The sequence below is a fragment of the Punica granatum genome, chromosome 8 (genome assembly GCF_007655135.1).
Source record: "Punica granatum isolate Tunisia-2019 chromosome 8, ASM765513v2, whole genome shotgun sequence".
Taxonomy (NCBI): domain Eukaryota; kingdom Viridiplantae; phylum Streptophyta; class Magnoliopsida; order Myrtales; family Lythraceae; genus Punica; species Punica granatum.
Genome location: NC_045134.1, coordinates 1524124 through 1545860, shown reverse-complemented (window position 1 = coordinate 1545860; position 21737 = coordinate 1524124). Strand labels below are relative to the sequence as shown.

The window sequence follows — 21737 nt, the reverse complement described above, 5'->3', positions numbered from 1 at the left end:
TTGGGATTTCATTTATGTGTTTTCACATCGTGCCTTTGAAAACTAGTTTGAATCCCATAAATGCTAGCCAGCTAGCTCGATAGGCATGCACATGTAATGTGACTCCGAGCCTGCGAGCCGAACCTGAGACGAGTCATCACACTATACATAGTCTTTTAATGTCCAAAAGAAGTCAACACAGAAAGAGTCAAACATGCATCCACACATAGACACACATACACTCTCCACGAGCAGCATGCGTCATGTATATCTTTTTATGTTGCCATCCTTCTATGATCATGCCGATGTCGCTATGCTCGGAACAACTTCTTTTTTTATTAAAAAAAAAAAGGCAAAGAAACATACACACCTAACCCAAGAATATAATGAGGGGAAATTAATAAAAAAAAAAAAAAAAAAACACACACAGGGCAGGGAGAGAATAAAATTGGGACCCCAAAGTTGCTGTATATTTCATCTTCTCTAGAAGGCTGCATGTATTGAATTTCCATCAACTCTTCCTAGTTTCTATTTATGATACCTACATACTTATTTACATTTTCTTATATTCTTCTCATAGTAACCAATCTTGAGAGAGAGAGCCGGTTCGATCAATTGAGACCTTTGCAGTTGTACTTCTGAAAATACCGTACCGCGTAGTAATTCTGAAATCTCTCAGACTACTCGAGCATGTTGTTATGCACAGACAATCTTACCGAGTTAAACATGAATCAGCACGAGTTGAATCAGAATGCTCATCAATTGAGCTACAGGAGAGGAGCCTACATCCGTTTAGATTAATTAGAAGCAAAATCCTAGTGGGCTCCTTCAGCCCATTAATTTTATAATTGGGCTTCTAAGTTTCTTGAACCCGAGGAGACGAGGCCCATGTTTAAGTGGGCCTCCCTGTCCATTGCGTTTTCACTAAAGAGGGAAGCCATTTGTTTAACTCTACTCAACTTTACTCCACTTATCTTCAATTTAATAACACAATTATTAATTTTTTCTTTTTCTTTAATTTTTAACCATTCGATTCAATTTTTAATACTAAATTTTCTCGACTATTCAATACTTTTTTCACTATTAAACAACGCAATCATTACTCTCTCAACTATTCATTACTTTTTCACACTTTTTCTCATAATTCAACAACACAATCATTATAAACTAATTAAAATAAAAACTCAACTCAACTCAATTCTAAAACCAAACGCAAATCAATTGTAGCCAGTGGCCCATTCTCGTATCAAATTTTCCCGCATGGAAACAAAACAATTAACATTGAGTTTGGTAACGAAATCGAGTTTAATTTAATTTGATTTAGTTTAATTTGAGGAGATGAAGATAAAAGCAGTTGAAAAAAGTATGTGAGAGAATTTGAAGAAGAAAATAAAAAAGTAATGATTATGTTATTGAATTGAAGAAAAAGTATTGAAATTGATAAAAAAAAATATTGAATAGTTGAGAAAATTTCTTATTAAAAAATTAATTGTAATAATAGATAAGAAAATGTATGAAAGAGAATTAAAAAAACTGAAGATAAAAAATTAATGATTGTATTGCTGAATTGGAGAAAAAGTAAAGTAAAGATAAATTAAATTTGTAAATAAACATAGCAGCTAACTGAACCACAGGAATTGATCTGATCTGCTGAGTTGTGATCACGATCCATCCATCATATCCATAAGGAACATAATCATACGAGCCGTGCCAGCAGCTATCAATCAGAAAATTTCCGATGAGTTAAAAGAGTACAGAAAGAAAGGAAGAGCGGATGCAAAATACCACATATGCTTATATAGTAAGGCCTAATCAAGCTTTGCTTGTTTCTCACTCCACAGTTAAAACATCCAATCCAAACTAGCCAAACCGGACTGAAAGGGAATTATAATCCAGCCGGGCCGAACCAACTACAAGCACTCGCATACCAAATAACGAGCTGTTAACGCGAACTAGATTAATCCACTCTCCGCACAACAATCTCAACTACCCGATCAACTACTCACTTATGAAATGAGAAGAAAAGACAGAAACACCGAATTTATTCACGTTCTCCTTTGCGATTTCCATCCTGAGGTGTTTCTGCAGGCAGAGATGCTGCTGGTGGAATGCACCTAGGTCCCATTATGGAGGTCTTTCAAATTGACCTTAGGAGGCCCGGAGTGCCGCCTGGGACCTGCAGGAGAACCCTGGAAAGAGAGCCGCTTCTTTGCAGTGGGCCCTGCCAGGACCGATCCCTTGTCCGAGGCGGATCCATTCCGCTCCAACCTTGATGGGCTTGACAACCGAGACTTGGCCTTTTGGGACTTTGTGGGTGCCATGTAACTTGGGACTGGAGGAGAGCTCGCCAGGCTCTCATCATCCCTCATTGAGGACCCTCCGATGCTGTGTCTCCTGAAGTAAGGTTGTCCTGACTGCATGCTGAACGCGCTCCTTGAGTCTTCATCCCTTCTGCTCCAATTGCTTCCATTCGGGCTAAAGGGCCTAATCTTTGGGGCCTTAGTGGAAGGAGGAGTAGAAGGTGTATGGGAGCTGATTTGAGGTCTTCGGGGTTTCTGGATGGTTGGGGAAGGCCTGTTGGAGTAGGACCGGGTGGTTTCTCCAATGGACATCGCTCGGCTCGCCACGCTCTTGATAGAAGCTCGGTCGTTATAATCATTTGTGCTTCTGGTCTCCCAGGGCCTAGCGGCCATCCAGCGCTCCAACCAACTCCAGCCCCAGCTAGGATTAGTTGGGTCCACGAAGGTCGGGTTTGGTGATTTCAAATTCTTCAATGCTTGCTGCAAGGAAAAATAGTTTCATTTTTATATGCTAAGCAGACACAACAAACATTAGGGAGGAGATACTACACGGATTCGGGAGTTCTTGCTGCAAAGAGATTCCTTAACCATAAGCTCAGGATTACCAAAGGAAAGATGAGAAAAAGTGGCCACCTGATGAGAGAAAGCATAAGCCAATGCGCGTTCTCTTCTCATTGCAGCTTCCTGTCTGTGCAGTAATCTCTTCTCGATTTGCTCCTTTGATTGCGTGCTATCATTCCATTCATCTCCCAACTATACGATATGAGCAGTGGAAACAAATGTTTTTATTCTGCTGGAAAAGCAAAAGCAAGCTTCCGAACAACGGTCTTCTTCGAAAGGGAAGAAACAGAACATTTTGTACTCACCTTCAACTTATCAAGCTCTTTCTCCTGTTGCTGTTGGAGCTGTCTTTGGAGCGCTTGGTTCTCTTCGGACATTCTGATCCTTCTGGCACGAATCTGAGACTGGACTCGAGCGAGAGTCTGCATGCATTGCAATGTCGTAGTAGCCTGCCTCTTGACTGATTGGCCCTGTATTAAATTCTTCAACCTGACCAGTCCTCTGAGAGCTCTCAACGCCCTTCTAGCCTGAAACATTCAACTCAAGAAGATCGACTACTTCAGGGGAAATCACGACTTCAACTGCAGAAGTCTCTCAGAAATTGGCAAGCCGCCAGCTACAGGAGAATTGTGCCATACCATGTATCCTCGGAAAGCTGTTTGGATCCTAATGGCCGCTACCTCTTCCTTGGACTTGCCAGGGAAACGGGAGATGGAGGTGAGACGGACGACCTCCGATGCCGCCTGAGCTGCTGCTACAGCCGCCTCCGCTGCTGCTGCAGTAGCACGGGCCACTGAATATGCATGCTTGCTTTGCTCATTCTGGGCTTCCATCAGCTTGAAGTCTCCCGCAGGTCGAGGAGGAGGTGGCGGCGGCGGCAGCGGTGCAGCTATTGCTAATGAAGTTTCCCCATCGCAAAGAACTTGATCTGTAGGGCTGTGCCGCCCAAACCATCTCTTCTTTGACTTCCGAGACCTCTAGACAAACAAAAAATTTAAAATGAGTAGCAAATCTTACATTACCTACAGGCTAAACTGCACGCTGTACACTAGAGAAAGCTAATCAGGCAAAAATTATTGCTATATTCAGTATAGCCAAACCATTTCTCTAGTCACATTCTGCTGGAATTTCGAGGAAAGTTACGGGAGTTGAGAATAAATCCAGACCTGATCCTTCTTCTCCTTTGAATCGGGGCTTAAAGCTTTCTTAACTGCAGAGAACCAACCTCCTTTCTTCCCCATGTTCTTTCTATTCAGTCACCTAACCATCACATCAACAATGGAAAATGGGAGGAAAAAGAAAAGATTCAGTCCTCTGCCTCGAAACTGAAAGACACTGAAAGCAGATCAACTTATAACAGAAAACAGCACGAATCTAACCACGAATCTAATGGAGCTATCAGCTCGAAAGAAACAGAACTTGCGATGCCAAAGATCGGACAAAAAATGAAATTGGAAACTTTCGACACATGTGGCAATTCAATGCACTGCCCAGGTGGGAAAGTTGCAGATCAATTTGTAGCAGAACATGGCACAAATCTAACATCAGCTTTTTCAACACGACAGAACCGGCAAACCCATGAATCCAAACAAAGAGAAAAATAGAAACTTTCGACAAATGTAGCAATTCAATCCACAGCCCAGGTATGAAAATTGTGTATCATGACAAAAAAAAAAAAAAAGAAGGCAGAAGCCGCCATGAAATGGATGAATCCAAAGAACAAGAAATGCCCAGAAAGGGCCAAAAAGAAATTTTAGAAGACAACAAAGGAATTAACAACGTACCGAGGAAGAAAGCTAGGAGAGGAGACGTGTCCGGAGAGCAGAAATCTCTCAAAGATGGAGGGTTCCCTGCAAATCAAAGGAAAGGAAGGTTTGGTGTGTGGGTTTGGATTTGAAACGAACCCCCCAAAAATATCCAAAAGCATTCGTTTTATCTTCTCCGAGACAGACAGACAGACAGACGGAGAGAAGAGGAGAATGGAACAGGACAGGAAGGAACAATAACGAACAGCTGTTTGTTGGTGGTGTCCTACGTGGGGGCCCACTGTTCTGTTCCTGAGCGGGTATTAGGTTGTTAAGATTTGGCGCTAATAAAAAAAACAAAGACCCACAGTTAAATCCTTACTGTCCGATCAGCAATTAAGCATAGCTTGGGAAAAGCCTATTTCGTAAATTCTAAAAAAGAGATTTATTTTGATTTCCTAAAAAAAATTGAGAAACTGTTTGCTATTGTGCGTTGAATCTTACCAACTCATCACCTCATTTCCTTTTTCTTTGTTTTTCTTTTGAATTTCCTGTAATTTTGTTTCGTGACGATTACGAATGCTTAGAATGTGGTCGGTTTTGGTCAATTTGCAGACGGAAACTTCTCGAGTTTTTAAATGTCAACTGTGACATGCTTCCAAGTCTTGCAAGAAATCAAAACAACAACAAATTCTCATTCTCATGCTCATGCCCATATAGGCCCTCTCTTTATTTATTCGGATAAAAAATAAATCTCATATGGATGAAGAAAAAGAAATATGTGTGTAATAGCTGATGATTTTGGAGTTCATTTTCAGCCAAAGGGTGGGAGCCACAGAGGGAGAGATAGGTGACCCTCAGAAGAAGCAAAGACAAGCAACTTTTGTTGAAGGGAAAATGATAGCAATAACTAAAGTCATCATTATATTCCTTAAGAAAGAAAAAAGCGATAATTAACGGTTTCCTTATTTGATTATTTAATTGATTGAAGTCGATGGTAATGGTAATGGAGCTATTGCATTAATAATTCGAGCTACAGATTCCATTTCATATGAAGGAAAAGATCCTTCTAAGGGTGAAAGGAATCTAAATGAAAATTTTGGTCTTTGGAATTTTTTTTCTCCCTTCTTTTCTTGAGCAAAATGAAAGCCGTTTTATTTGAACGTAGTTTTTTTTTCCCTTAGAAGATAAGTTTGAAAATAGTTCTTGATAGAATTTTACGAAGTTTAACCGGATAAGTCTAAGTAGGTCGATGATTATGTCCATTATGGAACATTTACAGCGAACCTAACCATTTGGAAGGAGTAATTATCAAAAGATTAAATGAAATGGAAAGGGGCACGTTCGGGTGGTGGCGGCATTGATGACCCCACCGACCCCGTCAATTTCTTATCCTCTATTCTCTTTTTTTTTTTTTCTTTTTTTCTTTTAACTAAACATTTTCAGCATGACAACATTCATTTCTTTTTATTTTTTCAAAGTGTCAGAATGTCAACTACATATATATAAATGAACTAGTAGGCAAAGGACATCGTCACACGTGCTTACCATGAACTCATCAAAGTTTCAAGTACATTTTATTTTTATTTTTCATTTTTTTGCAGTTGCAGTTGTCATTTGATACGGAATACAATACCTCAGCAGTATGGCAAACGGTCACCATATAAATGTATATCATATGCAATATTATATTAAGGAGAATAGTCCTGACAGGAAATTACACTAGGTCCGGTTGTATAGACCCATACAATTGCAACATTGATAAAGCGCCGATAACAGTATACGTCGTCATCTTTTTATAGATTTTAGCCTTCAACATTATACCGATTTCAAAGAAAAATTCATATACCAATCATATGATCAGAGAAAAGCGAATGATTTAAAACTCAAAGTTCATTGCAAATTGGCATTTAACAAGTTTAGGGCAATGCTAGAGATTTAAAGAGGTTCTTTCCATACAAAAAGAAAAAAGACAGAGCTCTCCTGCAGCCTTCCGCAGAGCAAAATCAGCTCCACAGAAAGAAGCAAAACCAGTACCGTTCTCGCCTAGCTGCCGAAAGTAAACTAAGGAAAGGATAGACTGCTGCCAAAATTAACACATGCCATCCATGGAAACCAACACTCAAAAACGACTCACTTGCCACCCTTCTTGGCAGCAGACTTGGTCACCTTGGCTCCGCTTGGGTCCTTCTTCTCCACACTCTTGATGACACCAACAGCAACGGTCTGACGCATGTCCCTGACAGCAAAACGGCCTAGGGGAGGGTACGCAGAGAAGGTCTCGACCACCATGGGCTTGGTGGGAATCATCTTAATCATCCCGGCGTCACCGTTCTTCAAGAACTTGGGTTCCTTCTCGAGTTCCTTACCCGACCGCCTGTCGATCTTGGTCAGGATCTCAGCAAACTTCACTGCAATGTGAGAGGTGTGGCAGTCGAGCACCGGGGCGTAGCCGTTGCCAATCTGACCAGGGTGGTTCATGATGATGACCTGGGAGGTGAAGTTAGCAGCTTCCTTGGCAGGATCATCCTTGGAATTTGATGCAACGAATCCACGCTTGAGATCCTTAACAGCAACGTTCTTCACGTTGAACCCGACATTGTCACCAGGGAGTGCCTCCTGCAGAGCCTCGTGGTGCATCTCGACGGACTTGACTTCAGTGGTCAGTCCAGAGGGACCAAAGGTGACAACCATACCAGGCTTGAGTACACCAGTCTCAACACGACCGACAGGAACAGTTCCAATACCACCAATCTTGTAGACATCCTGAAGGGGAAGTCGGAGGGGCTTGTCGGAGGGCCTCTTGGGCTCATTGATCTGGTCAAGAGCCTCCAGGAGGGTCGGGCCCTTGTACCAGTCGAGGTTGGTGGACCTCTCAATCATGTTGTCTCCCTCGAACCCAGAGATGGGGACGAATGGAATCTTGTCGGGGTTGTATCCGACCTTCTTCAGGTAGGAGGAGACTTCCTTGACGATTTCATCGTACCTAGCCTTGGAGTACTTGGGAGTGGTGGCATCCATCTGTTCATGGAAGATAAACGTATTAAATTGAAGACATGGAAATAAAAGCACATGCAAGTGAGACCTTAACACAAACAGCTCATAGAAGATGGCAACAATCTATACCTTGTTACAGCAGCAGATCATTTGCTTGACACCAAGGGTAAAGGCAAGGAGGGCATGCTCACGGGTCTGACCGTCCTTGGAGATACCAGCCTCAAACCCACCAGTGGTGGAGTCAATAATCAGCACAGCACAGTCAGCCTGGGATGTTCCAGTAATCATATTCTTGATAAAGTCACGGTGTCCAGGGGCATCGATGACAGTGCAGTAGTACTTGGTGGTCTCGAACTTCCAGAGAGCAATATCGATGGTGATACCACGCTCACGCTCAGCCTTGAGCTTGTCGAGCACCCAGGCGTACTTGAAGGATCTCTTGTTCATCTCAGCAGCCTCCTTCTCGAACCTCTCAATTACACGCTTGTCAATACCTCCAAGCTTGTAGATCAAGTGACCAGTGGTGGTCGACTTGCCAGAGTCGACGTGGCCGATGACCACAATGTTAATGTGGACCTTTTCCTTACCCATTTTGGAGTTTAGAGATAGCTGCAATTATAGATGGACAGCATCGACAGAAAGATCAGCACAATATCAAATTATCAACTAGCATATAAAACATACTACAATACAGTTATCATCAACAGCAGCAATTTGTAGACTCAGAGGTTTCTCGTTGACACATATGTCTACAATCCGATCATCAAAACATCATGACTGGGACAATTCCTGTAATCGACGAGATGCATCAACGCTCAAATATTTGTTAAACGTTCAGCTCATAAATATTTAATGGTTTAAAAGTTAAAACGCGCTCCAACTTATGTCGAAGATGCCATGCCGCTACTCGGATTCGAACCGAGATGATCAGCACTGCTTCATAAGAGCAGTGTGTGTACCAGTTACACCATAGCAGCTAGCGAGTGATGAAACATATGGAATCAAAGAAGGCTGACCGATTGAGGAAAAGGATCCCACGGAAGAGATCTGAAGACATATATATCTTCAGCGCCTCCGTGGACCGATTTCATCTCAAAGTTTCAACCTCAATAACAAATAGAATCACAAGCAATATAACTTCAGATCTAAACAAACCTAAACCAGCTTTCAGAGGCATCAATCCAACAGAAATCAGAGAGGCAAATCCAGATCTAACAGTATATTATCGTAACGAGAAATTACCAGCTTCCAACACACAGAAACCGAGCATGTGATTCAAAACCAGAGACGATGCACAAGAACAAAACCAATCTATCGGATTCATGAGATTCAAGGACGAACAAATCCAAGGACTCACGTAGCAGAGGCAAAGCAGACGAAATCAGATTGAGGAGATGGATGCCTCACCTTGACGAGTTGGGGAGCCGAATCTCAGAGGCAGAAAGAGCGGGACAGAGCGAGAGAACGGCAGCGCAGAGAAAAGCACTGCGATGCGCCCCCGGGAGAATTTAATATAGTGCTTGAATTAGGGTTGGCAATCCTATTCCTAGGTCGGCAGAACCGGCAGGCCATGGCTATGGCCGTCACGGTAAAATCGTACTTGGGCCGGATTATTTTTCTGGGCCGCCCACAAATTAATGGGCCGAAGTGGTACAGCTGTATGTATGGACTCCGAACGGCCCATAATACGAGACATTCCGTTGATGGTCTGTGGATGCGCCGTTCCATCCTCATTCTTCTCGGTCAGAGAAAAGGTCTAGGCCTAAACAAGGGATAGAAAAAATGAAAATAAGGGCACGGATGCTCCATTGACAAAAACCAAATCCAAAATACCAGCAGTAATTTTATCCGACTTCGTATGCTAATATATTATACCATTTTTTTCGATTATAATGAAGGCTCTTAGGTTTAGTCTAATAAAAATAGAAATCTTTATAGCTATTAATAAAAGGGTTCAAATAGTCTCATGAAGATAATCGAACATATAATCTCTCGATAGAGAGAGTAGAGCGTGCACCCATTTTCTCTTCAATATTTTGTGTGTAATCAGCAATATTTGTTGATGACATTTCAAGTTTCAAACCAATTTAAATCTCAAACGTCTCTTTTTGACTTTTTTCGGCCAAACAAACGGTACAATCAAAACCAAAAAGAATTCGTCAACAAACGACATGTGATTTCCTTTCGGTGGTTGTCCTAAGTGACGCTCGAGCCCAACACAGTCATTAAATCAATTTCCTCTACGAAAAAAGTCGTTTAATGCTTGTCGATTTTAAGCATAAAGTTCACATGGGAATGGGAACTTCATGTGGAGGACAAAGTCCGCATAGAAAAATACCATCACAGATGATCTGCAGCAGACACACGATGTATTTTCGAAATTAATAACTGATCCTCGTCTTTCCAAAATTCACCTGGATATGGCATATTGTAACTCGAAAGGGGAGGTGGAAGAATGGGGAGCATCGGGGTTTTGAAATAGAGGGTCGAACTCGTATTTGTCCCGGATACAACTAATAGACTCCACGGATATAATATATAGTTTTAACTTTATTTCGGCATAACTATATTGCTGCAAAAATTTTCACATATACATCTCGAGCTGTCCTCCCAGCTAAGGTCTATATCACTATCAGCATGAGCTGGAATATGAGTAGTGCTAGATCGTTCATGGAGTATGGGGAGATTTCACGACTCTAATCCCTCCTAAGATTTCTCCAGTTGTCCATACTCAGGAGTCAGGACTCCGGTTTCCGTCTTGCTAAGTTTACATTCATTTAATGGAATGATACGATCTCAAATATAATTTACACAGACAATTTGATCTGTGAATCCCATCTCCTGAAGCCAAAGCTGCGAGCCTATGATAATTTTGTAATGGCAGCACTCCCGCATTGCCGATCGCTACTGCAACTCAAGGCCCTGAGCAGCCGCCACAGTCCTCGGTTCCGGTTTCCCTTCCCATCACAGTTTCCACTCCCAATGATATTGCCCCCATCAGTGCTGAATGATTGGAACGTCGAATAGAGATTCCTCCGGCTCTGCCGCGTCTTCATGTCCTGTAACTCCATCTCCATCGGGAACCTTGCTGACCCGAACATGAGGAGGTACCATCTGCACTTGACCCGACCCGACTGTGCTGGTAGTCTTCTCATCGAGAAACCGTACTTGTCCATGCACTTCTCAGGAACATATCTACAGGAAAATTAATGGCGTTGGATCGTGAAGTTGAACTATTATTCTGTCTTTTGGTGGGGCGTTGAATCATTGTTCTGTATTTTAGATCAGAAAAATTAATGGCTTTGGATCGTAAAGTTTACCTGCTGTATTTTTCCGAAGGCGAGCATTCTAACCGGGTTGATCGATGTTCCTTCTTGGCACCACTCCTGTCACTGAACCTCACATCATGGGACTTAGAAGAGCAATGCCTGTGTTTTCTGAACAGGCTTAATCTCCTCTTGAAGAGCTTCCATTTCTTCTTCTGGGGCTGGGGGACGCCGCCGACCTTGCCCTGTGCTTCGGAAGGTCCTCCACTCAAAGAGGGTGGTTCTCGCCCATAATGGATGAGCCTGCCACAGAAGATTATGTTCTCCGCCATGCACATTTTACTCCACGAGGCAGACAGGTCTTCACTAGAGAACTCGAAGGGATCCCCGTGATCGATCTCCAGGGACGAGCTGAACTGATGTCGTTCGCATTCGTATTCGTCGCTGTACAGTGGGAGATCACAGAGGGAGACTGTCTCCAGCTCTGCATCATCCGGGTCCTGCAGAAGACCATGATCAGGATCATCACCATGAGAAGTGGGATCTTGATCCATTGTGGCGATCTGCAGATCAGAGGGAAGTTAAAGAATTTTGGTGCTGATTGATGAGGGCTCATAGGTGTCTGCGTCTTTTTATAGGTTTATATAACTTGTGTCCAAGATCTTGTCAGAGACCAAAATTTGGGGGATTTGATGCGCGTCAGAGACAGACAGAGATGGTCTAAGTGGCAGGTCACTTGCTTGCTGAAGACGGCCTTCTAGATTGAAAGAAAGGAGGTATATAACTAGTAAAGAAGTAAGCAATTTCGGGGACATTTTTCCCGTTATTTTCTCGTGAAAAATTTCGACGTGAATCCTGATATCCGAAAGTTCATCGGGTCCCGATTAATTCAGTTTGAACCGAATCATTTTACTAAGGATAAAAAACTCTCACAGCATGAATTTTCTTCATTCACAAGACTCGAACCAAGACCTTACTTAAGGGGAATAAGTGTCAAACCGCTTGAACGAACCCATGTTGGTTCTCGTGAAAATTTTCATTATATCACGACTCTGTAAGGTATTTTATTTTAGGCTCCTTGATTGATCCTTAAGTTGTGCCCTGAATCGGTTCAATGTACATGGATCCAAAGAGAGGATCAATTTCTAGCGTTGGATGCGTTTGGGTTTGAAGCAAAATTCATAGATAATATTCCTCGACATCTTCAGTATTTGTGTAGCAATTTAATGAATGTGCCTCAGTCTATCCGTTGGCACTAGCTGGGCAGCAAGTGGTAGCATTCATTAGATAACGAACTCTAAAACATGTCCACAGAACTAGAAGGGATGTTCATACCAAATCGTACCTTCATGAAGCGATATCTTTAGCTATTATCGAGTGCACATGAATCATTTCGATAATATTTAGCCTCGCAAACCTCTCTTATACGACATCGAGAGTTTGTGTGTGTATAAGAGGTAAACAGCTAGTTTGGATGCGATCCGCGTTAATTAGGGTATTTTACCAATTAGAGCTCTGATCCCTCTTCAGTAAAAAAGAAAGAACTTCTTATACGCGGAGAGGGTGCATACTCTTATCATTCGATGTGCTTGAGCTCCATAATACGTTCTACCACTTGACGAAAGCCAATATTGCATATGGTACCGAAGCGATTTTTTGTTAAAAAAAAAAATTGAAAACGGGTTCTTTTAGAGTGGCTCTGGCCAAAAGACCACTGCTCAACATGAGCAAAAGTTGGAGTAAATAGATTTGTTGCTATACCATAATATATATTATAACTAGCTTTTTGTCGGTTCGATGCACGGATTTTAGCTAGAGTATTTATTTGTGTTCGGGACAAGATTTCGAGTTCCGACTTGATATGGCCCGTAAGGCCCAGCGATCCGAGCGAGGCCCTACGAGACCCAATCCGCTCATTCACTAGACAAGCCCAGTCCCTCCAGCAATGCCCACGGGCGAGTGCCTGCCAGCAATAGTTATTATAAGGAATTTTCTGTAACGACAAGATATACTTCCTAATTTATTGAGGCGTGTGAGAAATAAACTTTTCATTAATATAAATTTGTTATTTTAGTCTAATTTAATAAAGTGAAAGTGAAGTATATATATAGATATATATTATTTATAAATACGTAGATCTATAAATAATATTTTTTTATAATTATTTAATTAAAATGAATTATTTTTATCCATTGATACTTGTGCTACTTTTTATTTACATTTAATTCGTGCATTCTTTAAGATATTACTTTTTAATTTTAAATATTATTTAGACGCTTATATTTATGATCTTATACTATTTAAAAAATTACTTTTTTATTCCTGTGGGATACAACTTCATATATATCTATATATATATATATATGTATTATAATGCGAGGATTGGGCCATAAATGATAGAGTTTCTTGATGACAACGGGACATCATCGTCATCGTTGTACTACAATTTAATTTAGGGACGATCTTTCCCGGAATTGTGCTTCTTTTTTTTTTATAACCTCTTTCCCCGGTTTATCGTTCCATCCTCATGAGCTATGCTTTGACTGTTACTGTACTAAGACTACATCAACCCTAGTTGGTTTTCAATTCGAAAGTTTTATCTTTAGTTCTTGAATCAAATGTTCAAGCAATTAAAAATGGCCTCGTAAGTTTGATTAATTAGCACGTGAATTGAATTGAGGGCGTCTCACTGCCATAATTTCTTTACTCCGCGCAAAATACAAAATCCTCCAACAAATGATATATCGGTGCATGGGATCACTGCACGTATGATATTATTCTATCAGGATGGTACGCATGAATTTACGGTTTGATTAAACCATGCGCGAAAATAAGGAACCTGTGGAACCGAGAACGACGGACAAGGGGACTTATGAATCTCAAGATCATATATAGGATTAATTTTAAAGAACTAATTTGACTATATATATGTGTGTGTGTTTTGGTTTTGATCATCCAGAAGCTGAGTAAAAAGTCATCATGTACATATATGATGTTCGTCATATTGGTAGAACACAGAATCCACAGGCCTTTGATTTTTGACGAACGAGAAGGTGAAGAAATCAGTCAGTACTAGATTGATTTGAATACATTAATTCATAAAAAAGAAATCTCTTTTTCGGCAGATACTGGCCAAAAAAAAATCTTTATTATGACTACAATATTCTATTTATAATTATAATTATTATTGACCTGGAAGTTAACTTTATGGGGATTCATTCAAGTTCAAAAGCGTAACGGTTGGGTGTTAGTTCCCTTTTCAAACTTATGAAGTTTGTAACATTCCTGTCTGTCTAAATTCCAAGTAGAAGGAAAATTTTCTTTGATAATTCCCAGGAGATGTTGGAAAATATATGACAGGGATCATGTTATTGTTTGAACACAAGAAATTAGGAGAACAAACCGTAGACGCCGCTGAAAAACTTTGGCACGCTAATTTTCAATACGTCTTCGAGAGAGTTACGAAATCAAAAAAATAAAATAAAAGACTAGTCACAATCTCTATATAAGGAAAAAAAAACCTTTATACATGATGAAATCGAGAAGAACGTAACGTTTTTATTACGACTTTAGCTCAGTCATTGCTTGATTTCCAGATATACGCTGACAGCAGCTGGCTGACCATCTCTGATCAAATAGCCTAACTGATCTACGAGCGTATTATGTCGTCCGTAAAACGCGCAAAGAAACTTTGGTTAATTTTCGACACATGTTCCAGAGTTATTTCATCAGAAAAAAGACCGGTCACTAGTCTCGGTACGAGAAAGTTAAAACCCATTATACGTGACGAAATCTAAGAACTTCTTTTACGGCTTTAGCTCAGTCATGGCTTTGACTTGCAGATATATGCTTACGGCAGCTAGCCGATCATCTCTGATCAGCCTAGCCTAAGTGATATTCCCTTAGCTTATTATATCCTTCGGAATTTCAGGCCATGTTTTCATATTTTACGTAGCAAATGCTGCCGCTCTTCTTGGAAATTAACGGAGTCAACCTCAACCCCGAACACGATGGGACTGACAAGGAGTCCATGAATTGGGTGAACAAAGTCCAAGTCGTCTTCTATATTAATTTGTTCCTTTTGTCTCTCTAGGATACTGCATTGCATGTCTCTCCCACTTCTTCTTCCCCATATAAATTATCTCCATCGATCCTTTTCTTTTGGGCCATGAAGTCATCAGCTTCAGTATATATATGGATTCTTAAATAAAATAGAAGTTTGGTAGACAAGAAAGGATATAACTAATATAGTTAATTAAGTTTGGTGCATAGTTCATGTAATATGCATTCCGTGTCTCAGTACTATGCACGTCGTACTCGAAGTCTCAAACTATAGCGGAAGGATATCATCATTACATTGACCTCGATCCATAACTTAACATAAATAAAATTTCCAGTAAGGATGTTCTGAGAAAGATGATTGAGGTTAGGCTCGATTTTCTGCATCGATCTCCTCCTCCTCGTATATGCGATCGTATATACAAGCTCTCGCACCCCAGCCGTGATGCATGGTTTCTTTATGCAAATATTTGTGTCTAATATCAGTAGATATATCACCGCCGACTCCTGATCTCTTCCCACCTATCGGTGGACTGGCAATTGATATGGCTGGAGTGCTTAAATCCTAATGGAGATCAAATTAATATCTACCGACTCCCAAAGGGATGTTATCTACTATCCGATATTCCAATCGACCAATTGACTCGATCTTGGCTCAACTGTTGTCAAGGAGGACAGGACATAGAGGAGTGGTCTCAGGATATATTTCACAGGAGAGGCATGCAACTGATACGGTGGTGGTTCGGGCTCTTCTTTTCCAAGGTCCCATTAATAAACATGGTAGAATTGTGGCCCTTACCGGCCTTAAGGCGGCTTTGCCTTGTCTTGATATCCCTGAGCTCCATCTCCATTGGGAGCCGGCCCACCCCGAACACGAACAGATACCATCTACTGTTCTGAAGACTCTTGTACTTATCAACACCCGACCGGCGCCGGTTCGACAAGAAGCCCAACTGCAACAGGAGAGACTTCCACCTTGACAGCCGCACCCTCTGTTTTTGGGGCTTATCCGTCGTTGCTGAGCTGAGGGCGTCGGGCTGCTTGTAAGGGATGATCTTGCCGCAGAAGACGACGTTGTCTGACGGGAAGGACTGGGATGGTGTCAAGTCCTGGGACGAGAACTCGAAAAAATCTTGGTCCGGGGATTCCTTGGAGAGGCTATCAATACCGACGCTCCACTCGTCGGACTTGAAGTCTCCGTATATGGGAAGGTCGCAGAGCGAGAGCGTGTCCTCTGTCTCCTCGTACCGGTCCAGCTGCAGCAAATCGCCACAGCTTTGATGGTGGATTTTCTCGGCAACCATTTTCTTGATTTTCTCCTTCTCCTTCGGCTTGCTGTTTCTTTCGAGCAAGAACTGAGAAGCAGAGCTGTTCAGTTATTTAACGGAAGAAGAAGAAGAGGAGGAAGAGTTTGTTATATAATGCAATGCTTGAGAGTTGGGTAAGGGATCCTTCGAAGGCTTCGAAAGAAAGACAGAGAAGAGAGGTAGAGAGCAGACAAGGAACAGGCAGGGGCAGGAGGCGGCAGAGGAAGAGGGAATCTTTCACTTTCATGGGGCTGGGCTCCTTCTAGAAGAGCAGGCGGAGAGAGGTCAGATTAGCCATCGATGATTTTTATTTTTTTTTTAAGAAATGGGGCGAAGCTAGAATAAATAAAAATTAAGCAAATGCAGAGATGGGGTACAGAGATCCCAACAAAACCACCTAACATAAGCGGTCGTCTAAGATTGAGAGGCTAAACGTCGATAATGAGATGCTCGAGCCAACCGATCATCACACATGTTTTCCTCCTCATAGAGGATATTTTGAGCTTGCCAATCCCTCTACTAGGCCCTTTCCTCGACAATTAGCTTATGAAGCCGCATCCAAGTCAACTTACATAATTATGAGCTTTTTATTGCGTAGTGTATTGACTTAAAGTTAAAGTTAAAATTTTTGTGATTTTAACTGCGAAATCAAACGAAGCACGAGTGTTTTTCGCTAATTTTTAATATGTGCTATACATAAAATCCGGATATATGAAATGCGGTTTATTAACCATATTATATATCGAAATTTTCGCGTAATTCTTTCTATGCCTTCCCTTTTCTTTCCGCTTTTATTAAAATCAAATTCAAAATTTGAGATCCACTTATTCCGCGAGATATTTTGTAGCCTTTTTTTCCTTAGTCAGTGCACATTGATAGGCTCCACTTTTTTTTTTTGGCTCAAAGATGAGCTCCACTATAATGGTTTCTCCTTTTCTTCTTTTTTTTTTTGGGGATAAATTCATATATATATATATATATTGGTATATCAATCAGATCTCGCTTTCCCCCAGATGGTTCGTGGCGAACTCATATACAGTTGAATGGGGCCTTTGTTATGATTGAACTCCATCAAAGAGCGCCTCACTCCAACCATCAAGGTCGTAATCTGATTTATCGTTTATCTCATCATGTAAATCCAATGATGCTTCGAAAACTAAATATGAATCCATATATAAACAGGCCTAAGTAGATCGATCTCAAAGACGTGTGAGCATAAATGTTCACCAATAAGCTCATTTGTGAACATTTATGAACCAACTGCAAGTTCTTAAGCTCATTTTAACGAAAGTTGGTTATAGTTGACATCTATGTACTGCATATAGAAACTTATAGCCAACGTTATTAATTAAGGACTAACAGGTTTCGTTACGCACACCTTTTCAATAACCATAAATATCTACATGTTCATCTATCCAAAAAAAAAAATTCACAGATATCTACATCATCCGCTCGACAAACCTAATGCATTGTATATCTAATCCTTTCTCGAAGTCTTGTTGCTTTGTACCAAACTAGTAAGTAGATATACATTCATATTTTGCCGCACATGAATAAGTAAATGTAGAGATCATACAGTTCAAGTCGTCCCTTGACAAGACTAAACATCGATTTATACTCCCCGTTTTGTACCTATAGAAAGAAAAAACCGTTTCATCACCGATAACTGTTAAGAAGAACTAGCAATATATCAACATAATGAAAGTAAAGATGAAGATGATATATGTGATTGATATTTCTCGTTATTTTTTTAAGGTGTGTATTACCTGATTTTCAGAAGAGACACCTCGTGATTTTTTTTCAATCACAATATTTGAAGTTGGAATCTTGTTTAAGAAATAAAGAATCCCTAAACTACCCGAACCAACACACGTTGTTATTATCATTATCATTATCATTATCATTATTATTATTATTTATATTTATATTTCATATTTTTGGTAAATATTATTTTAATTTTTTTAATCTCTAATGTCAATCATGTTACTAATCTATATATAATATATAATTGCAAAACGGAAAATGAGAATTAATGTTGTTGCTCCAATCTTCCATCCCTCAACTCCTCATGGCCCGATCCTTCACATATCTCCTAACATGATTAAGCATTTTCGTTTATTACATAGTTGACATTTATTAACACATCACATTGATTAAACCACCGCATTAATTAATTCATAATATTAATTTATTTCATGCACAATATAATGGAAATTATTATCTAATCATCTATATATAATATAAAATATATAGTCGGATAATAATCCTGTGACTCACTAAGGGGTAAAACTTTCCCAGCGTAAATTTAATACACTCATAAGATTGAAATTCGAGACTTTTTTTTAAAAAAATAAGTATCAAATCACTTGAATTAATTCAAGTTATAATAACGATGTGAAATCCTAGGACAATCCGTCCGATAAAAGGCAAGGGAGGTGAATACCCCACCAATTATCTCACGCACAGCCACGTCGGATGGAGGACATATATGGCATTATTGCTAAAACTCAGGGACGTTTATGGAAAGGAAATATCGAGGCAGCTATATCAGCTCTCCTCAAACCCTACTAAAGTCTCCGTCTCTCAGTCTCTGGCTTTCAGTTCTCATATCTCCGCCTCTTGCTCTCGCTGCAGCCTAGGGTTTAAGCGGAACCCCTCTCTTCAGGTGAGTTAGCTCGTGGCATCTCATTGCTCATCTGCTTTTGATAGATTCCTCTGCTCTACGGATCTATGTTTTCTGCTGATTGCAATCTTGTACTTATCTTTTGGTAGCATGTCGTCCAGTATAGATGTGCGGATGTTTTTCTCGAAAATCCGATACGTATCGGTTCTCGATCGTCGTATAGTGCAGGTTTCTGGATAATTGATTAGATGTTCGTGGTTTCTATGATCTGGTTATCTCACGTCGATTGAATTATGCTTTTTTTTTTTTGGGGGATAATTATTGAGTAATGCTTATAATTGTCTTTGCTGATGATTGTAGCGAAACTGTTGGCGGTTCATTAATCTGTTATCTCCAAATGAATTCAGAAGGATGTCAGTTAGTAATTGAATGAGATGATTGGGTTAATATGGTGTTTTGCTGTTTCCTACTGGTGCAATAATGACATGGAAACTCTGATTCTGACGATTAGCAGGCAGTCCATTTTTCAAGATAAAAATTCCGCGCTTTGTGTGGTTCATTTGTGTCCATTCAGTGAAATTCGTGTATGTTTATTCCAGTTCATTCGGCTTGTTATTCAGATCTGCGTGTTTTTTTCATGAGGTAATATGCATCCTGAGATGAATTCTCACTGAGAATGTATTTTGCAGGTCGTAGTCCCACACATTAACTATGGGTAAGGAGAAGGTCCACATCAACATCGTGGTCATCGGCCACGTCGACTCTGGTAAGTCGACCACCACTGGTCACTTGATCTACAAGCTCGGAGGTATTGACAAGCGTGTGATTGAGAGGTTCGAGAAGGAGGCTGCTGAAATGAACAAGAGGTCCTTCAAGTACGCCTGGGTGCTCGACAAGCTGAAGGCTGAGCGTGAGCGTGGTATCACCATCGATATTGCTCTCTGGAAGTTCGAGACAACCAAATACTACTGCACTGTGATCGATGCCCCTGGACACCGTGACTTCATCAAGAACATGATTACTGGAACTTCCCAGGCCGACTGTGCTGTGCTGATCATTGATTCCACCACTGGTGGTTTTGAGGCTGGTATCTCCAAGGATGGGCAGACACGTGAGCATGCTCTCCTTGCTTTCACCCTTGGTGTCAAGCAAATGATCTGCTGCTGTAACAAGGTAATTGCATCTCGACATCATATAATATAAGCTGTTTGTGCTTACATGTCTCTTGCATTGGCATTAATCGCCATAGTGCCCAATTAATGTTTGTGTCCTCCTCCAACAGATGGATGCCACCACCCCCAAGTATTCCAAGGCTAGGTATGATGAAATTGTCAAGGAAGTCTCCTCCTACCTGAAGAAGGTCGGATACAACCCCGACAAGATTCCATTCGTCCCCATCTCTGGGTTCGAGGGAGACAACATGATTGAGAGGTCCACCAACCTCGACTGGTACAAGGGCCCGACCCTCCTGGAGGCTCTTGACCAGATCAATGAGCCCAAGAGGCCCTCCGACAAGCCCCTCCGACTTCCCCTTCAGGATGTCTACAAGATTGGTGGTATTGGAACTGTTCCTGTCGGTCGTGTTGAGACTGGTGTACTCAAGCCTGGTATGGTTGTCACCTTTGGTCCCTCTGGACTGACCACTGAAGTCAAGTCCGTCGAGATGCACCACGAGGCTCTGCAGGAGGCACTCCCTGGTGACAATGTCGGGTTCAACGTGAAGAACGTTGCTGTTAAGGATCTCAAGCGTGGATTCGTTGCATCAAATTCCAAGGATGATCCTGCCAAGGAAGCTGCTAACTTCACCTCCCAGGTCATCATCATGAACCACCCTGGTCAGATTGGCAACGGCTACGCCCCGGTGCTCGACTGCCACACCTCTCACATTGCAGTGAAGTTTGCTGAGATCCTGACCAAGATCGACAGGCGGTCGGGTAAGGAACTCGAGAAGGAACCCAAGTTCTTGAAGAACGGTGACGCGGGGATGATCAAGATGATTCCGACCAAGCCCATGGTGGTCGAGACCTTCTCTGCGTACCCTCCCCTAGGCCGTTTCGCTGTCAGGGACATGCGTCAGACCGTGGCTGTTGGTGTCATCAAGAGTGTGGAGAAGAAGGACCCTAGTGGTGCCAAGGTGACCAAGTCTGCTGCCAAGAAGGGTGGCAAGTGAGTCGTTTTTTGAGTGGTAGTTCGATGATTTCCCACATATGCTAGTTTTTGCAGCAATTTATCCTTTTGTTAGTTTTTTTCTTTTTTCGGCGGCTAGGCGAGAATGCTACTGGTTTTGCTTCTTTCTGTTGAGCTGATTGCTCTGCTGAAGGTTGGAGGAGAGCTCTGTTGTTTTTGTATTAGGCGATCTCTAGTATTGCCCTAAACCTGTTAAATGTCATTTTGCTCAAGAACTTTATTTGCTTCTATTTGGTCATCTTTTTTATTTAATTGGTAGAATTGGAATATATTAATAAAAGCAACTAAGGATCATCCGAGACATCTCGATACGGGTATTTGACACTCTCGTCTGATCTTACAAAATAAAATTGAGCACCTCGAAGGGAGGAGCATCGCAATGGACAATGGCATCTTGAGAGTGCAGATCTTCCCGAGCAGTCCGAGCCATAAAATCAGCTGCCGTGTTAGCCTCCCTAAATGCATGCTGAGTCCTAAAATTGATGAGGCACGAGTTAAGTTCCTGCAATCCAAAATTATGGGCATCAGCAGCAAATTATCACAGGGGTTGCCCAAAAAACAAATCGATCACAACCTTGGCATCCAACTCTACAAGGGAAGAGATGGGATGCCCTAGTCACGAGCCATGCATAAACCGTCTCTCAAAGGCCCAGGGCTGTTAGTGGCTCCAAGATAAAAGGACCAGAACCCCTGAACCAACCTCCCATCCCAGG

The 21737-nt window shown here is 41.4% G+C and overlaps 4 protein-coding genes across 5 annotated transcripts; 1 reads left to right on the top strand and 3 right to left on the bottom strand.

Moving 5' to 3' along the window:
* Positions 1-1752: 1752 nt before the first annotated feature.
* Positions 1753-4834, bottom strand: LOC116189567 (protein IQ-DOMAIN 1-like). 2 transcript variants are annotated; one of them, XM_031519279.1, is made up of 6 exons: positions 4625-4834; positions 4007-4100; positions 3479-3817; positions 3146-3367; positions 2913-3032; positions 1753-2759 (listed from the first exon to the last, which is right to left on the bottom strand). In XM_031519279.1, exons 2-6 carry the CDS (start codon positions 4079-4081, stop codon positions 2094-2096), a joined length of 1422 nt encoding a protein of 473 aa, XP_031375139.1. In that variant the 5' UTR covers positions 4082-4100; positions 4625-4834; the 3' UTR covers positions 1753-2093. The 2 variants fall into 2 exon arrangements, with proteins under 2 accessions (XP_031375139.1, XP_031375140.1); XM_031519280.1 differs by lacking the exon at positions 4625-4834 and adding an exon at positions 4220-4605.
* Positions 4835-6460: 1626 nt separating this feature from the next.
* Positions 6461-9145, bottom strand: LOC116188332 (elongation factor 1-alpha). The gene is made up of 3 exons (XM_031517614.1): positions 8990-9145; positions 7712-8191; positions 6461-7606 (listed from the first exon to the last, which is right to left on the bottom strand). Exons 2-3 carry the CDS (start codon positions 8171-8173, stop codon positions 6719-6721), a joined length of 1350 nt encoding a protein of 449 aa, XP_031373474.1. The 5' UTR covers positions 8174-8191; positions 8990-9145; the 3' UTR covers positions 6461-6718.
* A 969-nt stretch (positions 9146-10114) lies between these two features.
* LOC116188335 lies at positions 10115-11602 on the bottom strand. The gene is made up of 2 exons (XM_031517617.1): positions 10903-11602; positions 10115-10777 (listed from the first exon to the last, which is right to left on the bottom strand). Exons 1-2 carry the CDS (start codon positions 11400-11402, stop codon positions 10444-10446), a joined length of 834 nt encoding a protein of 277 aa, XP_031373477.1. The 5' UTR covers positions 11403-11602; the 3' UTR covers positions 10115-10443.
* A 7124-nt stretch (positions 11603-18726) lies between these two features.
* LOC116188331 (elongation factor 1-alpha) lies at positions 18727-21254 on the top strand. Its single transcript, XM_031517613.1, has 3 exons — positions 18727-18879; positions 19527-20010; positions 20120-21254. The coding sequence occupies exons 2-3, from the start codon at positions 19549-19551 to the stop codon at positions 21005-21007; spliced, it is 1350 nt and encodes a 449-aa protein (XP_031373473.1). The 5' UTR covers positions 18727-18879; positions 19527-19548; the 3' UTR covers positions 21008-21254.
* The last annotated feature ends 483 nt before the right edge of the window (positions 21255-21737 follow it).

Coding starts and splice junctions, on each gene's coding strand:
- LOC116188332 (XM_031517614.1), bottom strand. CDS start 8,173: ATGGGTAAGGAAAAGGTCCACATTAACATTGTGGTCATCGGCCACGTC. Junction 7,607..7,711: donor TGATCTGCTGCTGTAACAAG/GTATAGATTGTT, acceptor TTCCATGAACAG/ATGGATGCCACCACTCCCAA.
- LOC116188331 (XM_031517613.1), top strand. CDS start 19,549: ATGGGTAAGGAGAAGGTCCACATCAACATCGTGGTCATCGGCCACGTC. Junction 20,011..20,119: donor TGATCTGCTGCTGTAACAAG/GTAATTGCATCT, acceptor CTCCTCCAACAG/ATGGATGCCACCACCCCCAA.
- LOC116189567 (XM_031519279.1), bottom strand. CDS start 4,081: ATGGGGAAGAAAGGAGGTTGGTTCTCTGCAGTTAAGAAAGCTTTAAGC. Junction 3,368..3,478: donor CAGCTTTCCGAGGATACATG/GTATGGCACAAT, acceptor TGAATGTTTCAG/GCTAGAAGGGCGTTGAGAGC. Junction 3,033..3,145: donor AAGAGCTTGATAAGTTGAAG/GTGAGTACAAAA, acceptor CATATCGTATAG/TTGGGAGATGAATGGAATGA.
- LOC116188335 (XM_031517617.1), bottom strand. CDS start 11,402: ATGGATCAAGATCCCACTTCTCATGGTGATGATCCTGATCATGGTCTT. Junction 10,778..10,902: donor CCTTCGGAAAAATACAGCAG/GTAAACTTTACG, acceptor ATTTTCCTGTAG/ATATGTTCCTGAGAAGTGCA.